This window comes from Cibotium barometz, chromosome 46 (assembly GCF_041138505.1).
Source record: "Cibotium barometz isolate CiBa-2024 chromosome 46, ASM4113850v1, whole genome shotgun sequence".
NCBI lineage: Eukaryota > Viridiplantae > Streptophyta > Polypodiopsida > Cyatheales > Cibotiaceae > Cibotium > Cibotium barometz.
In genome coordinates, this window is record NC_141091.1 from 39,988,622 (window position 1) to 40,000,379 (window position 11,758).

The window sequence follows — 11,758 nt, forward strand, 5'->3', positions numbered from 1 at the left end:
GTAGCTGCCTTGTTTCAAGGCCTCTGGTGTGTGACCAAGAGAAAGCTTTGGGCAGCAGTGTGTGTGAGTTGTTTGCTGTGAGTGTGTGATAAAAGGAGAGTGCGAGGAAGAGTGGGTTGAAGCTTGTCAATTGATAAAATTTATGTGTGATGGATGACCCCTTGTAAATGGACAAATAGGGTTTGTGTTGATGATATGTGAGTGGCTTAGCCTTGCTAACAGATAAAAGGCCTTCATAATGACATATGTGAGCCGTTGAAGCTGTCTTTTCTTTGGTCTCTGTGTGGTATTTTGAGAGATTTCTGTTTCCAGCATCGTGCTGATGGTGCCCCTTGTGTTTGTTGTGTCTTCCAAGGCTACTGGGTAGGTAGCTATAGAGGCATTTCTTCTTTTCCTTGCCTCCCGACAGTTTTTTGGTGCCCCCCACTGAGGAGATAGCTCTGGTATTTTCTTCAGTTTACAAGGGTGTATTCCCTAGGAGTTGAGGGTTTCAGGGAAGGTTTTTCTTGGGTTTCGAGGTGAAGTTTGGGGATTAAAATGATGTCTTATCCAGAGTTTTATGGTGGTCCTAATGAGGATGTGGCAGATTTTCTGGAAAGGATGGAGGTTGCATGTATAAGCAACCACATCAATGAGTCGGTACAGGTGTTGCGGCTACTGAGCATCTGCTTGAAAGGGGATGCAAGGACCTGGTACAGAGCTTATGAGGAGTCATTGAGGGTTGCTGTTCCATGTATTGATATGACTGAGAATGGATTAAAGACAGCACTTAGCAACAGGTTCAAGAAGGTAGAAGACCCCGACAAGGTTTGGCATGAGGTGCAAGCTCTGATACAGGGTGAGTTTGAATCAATTGATGATTATGTGAAGAAATTCTCTTTGCTGTGGGAGACTTTATGCAGGACTTTAGGGGAAGACCAGGTACCTCCTGACATGATGAAGAAAAACAAGTTTGTAGCCGGGCTTAAGAGGAGTATTCGCTGGAAGGTGGAATTAAAGAAGCCCAGGTCTTATGAGGATACGGTGGAAATTGCCAAATCAACAAAGGATTGGAAGTTGCAACGGATGAATCAGCTGGGGATGATTCCAGTTGTAGCACAGCCGGAGATTCGTAGAGTGGAGGCTACACCCATGAATGCAATGATTGAGAGGATGAAGCCCACTGATTCTTTAAGATTTTTTTTTAAGTTTTCCTTCCGAATAAATCAATACCTTATGTTGAATATTTCATGCACACATGATACACATATTTGAGGATAGCCCAATAGCACTACTACTATGTAGGCAAGAGGTCTATTCTACTAATAGAAAGAGAAGAATTAGCAAAGAAGTAGAAAAGCTTCTAATTTTGTTTCACCTTACACACTTAGAAATGTTTTGACTTGGTAGCTTGCTACTCTTAGAAATTGAATTTGTGAAACCATATGGGCAACCAATTTATCAAATCTAATTACATGTATTCACTTAGCTACATGTACTTCATGCTTCTTCTCGATAGATTACAACAAGCTATAAGGGACAAATACAAGCACACCTGAAGTCGAAAAAGTCCGAACAAATTAGACCCTGTGTAGTTCCATTTCGGGAATTTTGAAGCAGTAGCGTCGTCTTTTCGAGTACTGATAATATTGACAAATAGCTCATAGAGACCCATGCCAAATATTAGTAGTACTGTTCCCATGAGAAAGATGTCTGCACAGTTTCAGACAACCTGCATAAGGTAGGTATGGCTTGACACTTTTATGTTAAAAATGAGGGTAGTTCTTTGCATTGATTAAACGAGTCATCTTGCTCAATATGCATAATTTGAACTTTATTCATGATTGTGTATAAATGATATTATATTATAAATTAAGCCGGGATTTGTAGATAGTCTATCTCCGGTATTTATCTCATGCTTTATTGATTATTGTGTTAACAACAAAACTCCTTTTCAAGTTGCTGCTTGATATCCACTCACAAATCCCTAGAATTTGATCACTCATCCTTAGATGTGATTATGAATACACCCCCTTTGTGAGCAAAATGTAGGATACAAAACATTACACAAGGTGGTGTATAGCTGTGAGCAGCATTATGGTGTGTCATAGACTTCAAAGTGCATGCAAACCTAGCATATATCATCCATATACTAGAGGAAAGGAAGGCTCATAATTGGCTGCAAGACTAGATCCATAAAGAGCTATAACTTCAATCTTTTTATAAAAAAATAGAAGGGCATGTGCTTACCGATAGCTTTCTCCAGTGAAAGAACGTGTCAATACCATGACAGGATGCATGGAAATACTCAAGGAAGGATTCAGTTACAAAAACAGCACCCTTGCAAAACCCAAACAGAAAAGGAAAGATTTTGTTAGAGTTGGTCGGCTTTGCAAAGAGCTATAATGGTAATACAACAGACGCGTAAACCCAACGGCGAGGACGAGAAGATGATGACCGGAGTTTCAAACCTCCACTGGCTCACACTGTTGGTATTGTGGCGATCATGCAGAACTTGCCATGAAGATAACCTGCTAAATCCACAGCAGTTCGTTTCACGTTAGAATTCATGTATGGAGGTGGCATAACGAGACAGCATATCTTCCATTCAGGAAATCTATCGTAGTATTATCCTCACCCGCTCGATTTGCTCCTCGAGGGGGTGAGTGCGTTTAAGGGACGGATTTAGTCGCTGAACGGCCGAATTTTTGCCGGCAGTAACCTGCTTTTTCACCGCCTGTTGCCAAGCTGCGGCCTGGTCGATGCCGGCGCCGTCGGCGCCGTTTCCTACGCCGTGAGCTCTTGGGATCAGAGGCCCCGCACGCTTAAAGTAGCCTTTTCTGTTAGTTTTCAGAGGATTTCTCCACCGTTGTGCGCCTAGCCATGGTGTAGTGTTGTGAGCGTACACAGTACTGTTCGAGCGCCCATCTTTTGCAATGACGTTACTGTGGCCGGTAGTATAATGCTTGGAACAATGGTGGAAGGAGTAGCTTTGATCACCATAATATCGTGCTCTAGCGCCATGTTTCCCCTTATAAGATCTGATCGTGGCCTTATTACAATTGTGCTGTGTTACCGAATGCCAATAAGATTTGCAATGGAGGACATGACTGACGATACCTTGCTGCTGCAGGTGGCCAAATTGAGGCACGCAGTCTTGGATGGCGGTGTTCGTCATGGAGGGATTATTCAAGCAGCCGAAAGCAGGGCGACCCATGGTACCGAGCTTGCGCCAAGTGCAGCCGGCGGTTTGAGGCAGGGCAGGGGAGCTGGGGAGGCAAAAGGCGAGAAAGTTTGTGGACTTGTTCAAGAAAGGAGGGAACATTTAATGGTCTGGTGAGAGTGTCACGCAATGAGAGTGAGAGGCTTCAACGTGAGAGTAGGTGAACTCAAAGTTGGGAAAAAGCGCTCTCTCACACTCACCTCCTCGTATTGTTGGAGAGACTGAACATAATTAATTATCTCATCAAGCATAATAGCCTTGCAAGTTACCTACACATCGGAAACCAATAAATGTTGTTAGTAACTCATGCAAGCTACTGTACTTGTATACATGACACATTTTGGGTATTGAAATAATATGATAAGTGACTATTCGTGGTCTTCTCGCCGCCTTTGTCCAACTTATAATAAGTTTGTACACTACAGAACATAATTGTGCTTGGTAATATAAGACTTGAGACATTTACATAGAAGCCATTGTACATAGGACAACATGGAAGGGTGATGGAATGGATCTCACATAGGGGCCACACAGTTCTACTTGATTGTCCAACATTACATCACGTAGAAGTTTCTACCCACTCATAGTGAACTCCACTCTTGGGTTGACCGTAGCCAGCCTCATAAATAAAAACCGTAGTTAAGAGGATAATACTAATTAGAAAATATGACAAACTAAAACCATAAATAAGGCAATTTTAGATTTTTGTAATATTTCACCTCCTCTTATTGTTGGAGAGACTGAACATAATTAATTATCTCATCAAGCATATAGCCTTGCAAGTTATCTATACATAAGAAACCCACAAATGTTGTTAGTAATTCATGCCAGCTATTGTACTTGTATACATGACACATTTTGGGGATTAAAAGAATATGATAAGTGACTATTCGTGGTCTTCTCCTTTGTCCAACTTATAATAAGTTTATACACTAGAGAACATAATTGTGCATGGTAATATAAGACTTGAGACGTTTACATAGAAGCAATTGTACATAGGACAACATGGAAGGGTGATGGAATGGATCTCACATAGGGACCACACAGCTCCACTTGATTGTTCAACATTGCATCACGTAGAAGTTTCTACCCACTCACACTGGTTATCAGGCGCTGTAATGCAAGGAGAAAAAAATTTCACTATGATGGAGATGGAGACAATCACATGGCAAAACAATAAAATATACATAATCATAAAATAAATGGAAGATGAACACCAAGGAAGGAATTAACAAGAAAAAACGCATTAACATGATGTACTTTGTACGAAATAGCACAGAAAGCCATACATATCACTCAGTATGATCATTTGATTGAACAATATAGCAGTAGAGTTACTCAGCATATCCCAACCGTTACTAGGCATGGTATGCTTAACTATACAGTTAAGCATCATTGCCACACATAGTTTACCAAAAGTTAATTTACACACTATGGACAAAGCATTAAGTACATAGCACATTTTAAAGGGTAAATTTGCAGTTTGATCAAAGGGTTAATCTTGCCAATGGACATAACATCACAACAAGATGCCAAAACCACACTACTTGAGCCTTTGCTTCTAGATCTTTAGGTACACAAAATTTCCTTCTTTGAAAATACTATCCTAATAATGTTAATTCATCCTATCTCGCTTGTTTCATCTCAGCCTTTTGTATCTCATCCTGGACCTGATGCAACATCTAGTCCAAGTCTTGAATATGCACCATAGTGTCATGTGGAAGTCTCAAGATCTAGGATCATCAGGTTGACCTTTGGACGACCATATAAAATCTCAAAGGTATGATATTATGCATTAGCTTTACTGAAAGAAGCATTGCCATGATGAAAAGATTTCTACACACAAGGCTATGCTAGACCTACACACATTGTAGAGAAAGACAAGCTGTAGACCTATAGCTTGGCATTAGATGGGCACACATTAGGGCAGGGCTAAGAGGACCATTGTCTCGACCATTGAGACAAATAGACGACTATTAAAAGAAAGTTGATTTATTGCCATCTTAACATCTCAATCTGGTGTTCACACTTACTTCCCCTTCATGGTAAAGATCATTCACTTGCGTGCATGAAATAAGTTGTAATATTGGGAATTTCTCTTCATGCATTACATGACCATGTTTTAGAATATATCTATCATTCACATGCTATACAATTTCCCCCTAGTAGCATGTGCATCTTGCATGCTCAAAAAATAGCTAATATTGTAGCTTGTTGGATAGCGAATGCTTATATATCTAGCATGTAGAAAACCAAATGGTTAGAAGTGAAGATTTAGTATACTTACATCTAAGCCATCTAACCATGTAGAAACAAACATGAGAAAAGTTAAAAATATGAGTGAATAGAAGAGATTCAACATATCATGTAGAAAACAACATGGGTAGAAGTGAAGATTTAAGAATACTTACATAGTCCACTGACATACTCTTGAAGCAACTGGATCTCATAGATATGCCTATGTACCCCTTAGTCAATAGGAATCATCACTCATGCCACCATGTTTCCCTTAGTAAATAAGCATCATCACTCATCGTCATATAGATTGAGATGGTATAAGGGTGATTTGGACCTTTTCTTCTTGAGAGTGTGCAGTGTCTCTGTTGTGAATGGGCTTGAGGCATCACCACCAGCTTGGGGGGGGAGGGGGGGTCACTCTTAAATATGTAAGCATAGCACGTGGGTTCAATAGAAGGTGTTTCCAAAGCCCCTGCGCAGCACGAAGAACAGTAGGAGAAAGTAGGCAGACTAAACTGATATGAAGTCCGTGGTGGTGTAAGATTGAAGGAGGAGGTGTAGGGAGGCACCATAACAACTAGATCATTGCAGCAAACAAACAAGCAATCTCAACGTCTTTCCATGAGCACAAAAATCATGGAGGGCATAGCCCATACAATTGAGATAATGGCAGGGTTCTCTTGAGTAGGAGCAGCGTGTGTCCCCACCATCATAGAGAAATGGCCAAATGTGAGAAAAGTTGCCAACATAGTGCGGCAACTGAGTCAGGCAATTGAAGATCAATCACGTGTGGGTTGTCTCAGTCGAGCATCTCAACTAAGCGTCCAGAGACATAAGAGAGTAGCAAACGTATCTCCAGCTGTTGCATACATTCACCACACATTTTGGTGATAAAATTAAAATGATGAGATAGGGTCCAAATTTAAAAGAGTCACTTCACATAGGTTATGTGATTTTGATGCTCTCACACATTCATTCTTGGGAATTTTGGTGGTTATTGCATTGTATTTTCTCTCACCCACAATTGATGATGGGTAACCAAGCCCGAGCATGTGTGCTCAAAACGAGATGTGTATTCACCCATTGGTATGAGGGTTGCCCTACCCGAGCTCACCTAGAAGCTTGAAATGGTTGTTGCATGATGTGTGCATGAGCGATGCATGTGTGAGGTGCATGCGCATGGGTTGGTTCCCACCACCCGAACTTCCATGTTCAATTGTATTTTCTCTCACCCACAATTGATGATGGGTAACCATGCCTGAGCATGTGTGCTCAAAACGAGATGTGTATTCACCCATTGGTATGAGGGTTGCCCTGCTCGAGCTCACCTAGAAGCTTGAAATGGTTGTTGCGTGATGTGTGCATGAGCGATGCACGTGTGAGGTGCATGTGCATGGGTTGGTTCCCACCCGAACTTCCATGTGTGAGGTGCATGCACATGGGTTGGTTCCCACCCGAACTTCCATGTTCAAATCGGACTCAGTGTTTCCGCTGTGAGCGAGTCGGCTCAAAATGGACTTGGTGTCTAAGATGGTAGACACGCACACACATGTTTGGTTGATGGACACTCCAATGTATCAATGAGGGGGAGTTTTGAGAGGTAGCAATTGCGGTTGTGCAATGCTACATTATGATGGGTGATGGGTGAGTTGTGAAACACCTCGATTAAGAGGGGGTGTTGAGAGATGTAATCGCGGTGTTGTGTGTATGTGGGAAAGCACCCTAAAGGTGCAAGATATTGTGGCAAGATAGGAATGCCACATGTAATATTGAATGGTGTGTGAGTGTTGACCAAAAGAGTGGAAAAGGAGTTGCTACATGGATGATGATGTGTAAAGTGGGATAAGGCTAGAAAGCCTATATCATTGTATGGTTCACTTGAGATATGCAATAGAATAGAGCTATTGTTGAGTGTGCAATCCCTCTCTCTCTCTTATGGAGTTCTTAGTGTGGTTTAATCCACCTTAATTATGTTGCTTAATCATTGTCTATCACCATGATCAATCCCATTTTAGGATTGTTAACAAAAATTTCATAAGAGTGACCTCATAGTGAACTACGACATGTAAATCCTGTGCAATAAAAAGACCTCGACCCCCATCGGTAAATCAAGGATGGCACAATCACATAGCAAGCACCCCAGAAGCTGAAAACCTCTCCATTGGTCGGAAATGATGCACCCAATCAGCTGCCATAATGTATGCAATTATATGTCTTTATTATGAGAGGTAGTAGGCGACTGGGTAAGGAACGATCGCCAGACGTCTTGGACTAAGAACCAGGAGGTAATTAGTGCACACATGCCTCCATTTGTTAACTGAACAACAGCTTGACTATGGCGTGTGCGATGAAGCATAGATCAATCAAGCCCATGAAAGCCATCGTCATCATCAGAAAGATGTACAACTGGATTTGGCCATGATGATTGTACCTAGATGCATGTTATACATCACTTTGTCTATCAAGACCATATAGAATTTGAACGAGCCAATGTAGAATTCTTAGAAAAAGAAATATCACTTACCATAAGTTGATCCTGTCTCTCTGTTATCGGTGCATTATGACATCTTACCAATGTAGAATTCTTAGAAAAAGAAATATCACTTACCATAAGTTGATCCTGTCTCTCTGTTATCGGTGCATTATGACATCTTCCAAATTCTACTCATGGATATGGCATTGCCATCGTGTCCATTGTGGCGAGTGCCTCAACAATTCACACACCAACATGGAACTCTATGTGCTCATAGTATGTATGTGCCTAATCAGCTTTTTACAACCTTAGACTTTTGACATGGATATTGTGTTGCTTCCCTCCTCAACATGTCCATGGCAATGATTTGCTATGATAACCATGCTATTAGTTTGCTTAGGTTCTATTTACTATTTTTGATGCTAGTTCCTCTTAGGGTCCTACCTAGTTACAAATGACAGATGATGATTTACCTAGATGCTAGTGCCTCTTTGGGTCTGAGCTAGCTAACCGGTTATAATGACAGATGATGATTTACCATGTGAACACTAGTTAGGCTTACAATGAAAATTTATTCTCAACTGAAAAGTTTGAAAAGGGTTATGGTCATGTTGAAGAGTCAGACGGGACCGACTCACCAATAGTAACAAAATTTCCTAGACCGATCTTTAACCACACTGTTTGAATAAATGAATCTTGTGCCTAGGCTTCCTTTATTTATTGAAGCAATGCACTATCCAAAATCGAGAAACTCATACATGATTCTTGAAAGTGCATTTGCAACCACATTGTCGCGCTCTTTTCTGTAATAAATTTACATATGAAATTCCTACATAAGCTTAGCCCGCTTGGCTTCACAACCTCTCAAGTCAAGTTGAGTGTAAAAATACTTAAGTTTATGATGATTAGTGTACACCATAAACTAAGCACCATATCTCGGAGGAAGAAGAGGATACCACAAATATCCCCTCAAACTTCAAGAAATTCACCATACAAGATCGGAAAATAGTCTTGCAACAACCTAGTCGACAGAAACCTGAGGAACCAGGAGTTTCCTATGATGGCCCTGAGGACGCCAAGAAAATAGACCTGGCAGAACCAAGCGAAGAGCCACGTAACGTGTGGATTGCCCACAGACTTAACCCAAGCGGAGGAAGAATTGCTAATCTCTACTCTGAGAGAGTATCGAGATATATTTGCTTGGAGTTACAAAGACCTTAAGGGGGTAGATCCAAAGATCTGCCAGCATACAATACCCATGCGAGAGGATGCCAAGCCGTCCAAGCAGCGTCCTTACACGTATAACGACAATTTTGCCAAAAAGATCAAAGAAGAGATTGACAAGCTGTTAGCGGCGGCGGCTGAATTTATTTATGAGATTGAACATACAGAATGGGTTTCACCGATTGTGGTAGTACCTAAGACGAATGGAAAACTACGAGTATGTGTCAATCTAAAGAAAGTAAATGCTGCTACTGTCCGGGACCACTATCCGCTTCCACTCACTGATCATGTATTGGAGAGGGTAGTTCGTAAGAAGGCATACAATTTTCTTGATGGATTTTCGGGCTACAACCAAGTATCTATTGATCCCATGGATCAACACAAAACCGCATTTGCTACAGAATGGGGAGTGTTTGCATATAGAGTCATGCCTTTTGGTTTGACTAACACTCCAGCTACCTTTCAGAGGCTGATGAGCCATGCGTTCAAAGAATACCTGCGATTATTTCTTGAAATATTCATGGATGACTTGTGTGTGCATTCCATCGACAGAGAAGAACACATAGAGCATCTCAAAAAAATCTTTGAGAAATGCAGTGTGTATTGCATATGCCTTAACCCTGATAAATGCAAGTTTATGGTTAGGCAAGGGAAGATTCTAGGCCACATTGTGTCTAGGAATGGTATATCCACGGATGCGGAGAAGATAGCTGTTATTGTTGAGCTACCTAGACCTTACAATGCAAAAGGGGTACAAGTTTTCATGGGTCATTGCGGCTACTATCGTAGATTTATCTACATGTACGCTGAAATAGCACGGCCATTGTACGCACTCCTTGTTGTATTTGAATGGACAGAGGATTGTGAAGGAGCCTTTGAAAAGCAGAAGAAAGCAATTGACGAAAATCTAGAGAGTCCCATAGGATTGCTTGAGAACGTTATAGTCAAGTCATGTGGCATTGAGTACGAACATACCTTTGCTATTGTAGACTTTGGCAAGAACACAAATTACAAATTGATCCTAGGAAGGCCATTCATGCGCCAATTCAAAATGATTCAAGACTGGGGTTACAATTACTTGTACCTTAGACATGAGAATGTAACCACGAGGGTGAATTTGAAAAACCATGCTTATCTAGATGTGAAGCACTCTCCTGTGGTGGATGAGTTTGACTCTGCTTCTTCAGAAGCATCGGGAGCAACTATGTCTGAAGGAAGAGCTAATCTATGGATCTGTGGAGCATCTTGTCGAGACTTGCAACCTGGAAATGTTACCATAGACAGAAGTGTGAAAGATGAGGCGTATATCCCTATACCTTTTCCTGAGAACTTGATAGATCCCTTAGAATGGAACCATGTTTTAGCTACCATAGACACTTGTGCATTGCCAAGGCAAACACAGTTCTGTGATCTAGATGGGTATGACATTATTCCCGTAAGAATGCTAAGACCGATCTATGCAGAGGAACCTCAAGAAGCCCCTAGATATGAAGCAAACAAATCATTATTGCTAGGAGATATGGTATCTATAGAGGAAGTATCCCCTCTTGAGTACGGCTCAGCTGATGAAGGAGATGAGGATAGATGCTTAGAATCCTCTAACGAGAAGGATTCTGATGACGATGCCATAGTCCCTGAATCAGAGTTAGAGAAGATAAGATTGTTGTTAAAGGGCAGAGAGGTCTTGCTGAGTATTCCCAGTGACAAACCAAAACGTAAGTTTTGCAAGTCACCGGAAGTTTCACAAACAGGAACTCAAGGAAAAGAGACAACAACAACAAAAAGAAAGAGAAGATGTGGATAAGAGGACTTTATTCCACCTCCAAACTTTGTAGGGAAGAACGAGTACTTGTACTACTTGGGAGCTGATGATTGCATCAAAGAGGAGATGAAATGGAGATACGGCTTCCAATTAGTGCAAAAGCTAAACGAGAAGGAGAGTGACAACCCAAAGAAGAAGAAGAAACGAAAACTGAAGCTAAAATCTGAGGCTTCACCAGTGCATTCAGTCAAGACTGAACAAAGCACCATGACGAGAGTGGAGCGTAAAGCTCTAGTGCAAGAACGGAAGAGAATGCTAAAAGCAACATGGTCTTCTATGAGTGATGAGGATACCACAAATATCCCCTCAAACTTCAAGAAATTCACCATACAAGATCGGAAAATAGTCTTGCAACAACCTATTCGACAGAAACCTGAGGAACCAGGAGTTTCCTATGATGGCCCTGAGGACGCCGAGAAAATAGACAGAACCAAGCAAAGAGCCACGTAACGTGTGGATTTCCCACAGACTTAACCCAAGCGGAGGAAGAATTGCTAATCTCTACTCTGAGAGAGTATCGAGATATATTTGCTTGGAGTTACAAAGACCTTAAGGGGGTAGATCCAAAGATCTGCCAGCATACAATACCCATCCGAGAGGATGCCAAGCCGTCCAAGCAGCGTCCTTACACGTATAATGATAATTTTGTCAAAAAGATCAAAGAAGAGATTGACAAGCTGTTAGCGGCGGCGGCTGAATTTTCTTATGAGATTGAACATACAGAATGGGTTTCACCGATTGTGGTAGTACCTAAGAAGAATGGAAAACTACGAGTATGTGTCAATCTAAAGAAAGTAAA

At 41.4% G+C, this 11,758-nt stretch overlaps 1 protein-coding gene across 2 annotated transcripts; it reads right to left on the minus strand.

The window, feature by feature from the left end:
- Nucleotides 1–1,430: 1,430 nt before the first annotated feature.
- LOC147612211 (uncharacterized) lies at nucleotides 1,431–3,285 on the minus strand. Of its 2 annotated transcripts, XM_086784279.1 has the most exons (4): nucleotides 2,618–3,285; nucleotides 2,451–2,510; nucleotides 2,230–2,319; nucleotides 1,431–1,692 (listed from the first exon to the last, which is right to left on the minus strand). In XM_086784279.1, the coding sequence occupies exons 1-2, from the start codon at nucleotides 3,194–3,196 to the stop codon at nucleotides 2,484–2,486; spliced, it is 606 nt and encodes a 201-aa protein (XP_086640405.1). In that variant the 5' UTR covers nucleotides 3,197–3,285; the 3' UTR covers nucleotides 1,431–1,692; nucleotides 2,230–2,319; nucleotides 2,451–2,483. The 2 variants fall into 2 exon arrangements, with proteins under 2 accessions (XP_086640405.1, XP_086640404.1); XM_086784278.1 differs by having other exon boundaries at nucleotides 2,230–2,510.
- Nucleotides 3,286–11,758: the final 8,473 nt, after the last annotated feature.

What these genes read in the sequence shown, in the direction of transcription:
- LOC147612211 (XM_086784279.1), bottom strand. Translation starts at nt 3,196, where the DNA reads ATGGGTCGCCCTGCTTTCGGCTGCTTGAATAATCCCTCCATGACGAAC. An exon ending in TCGAGGAGCAAATCGAGCGG is followed by an intron (nt 2,511 to 2,617) that starts GTGAGGATAATA and finishes TGGATTTAGCAG; the next exon opens with GTTATCTTCATGGCAAGTTC.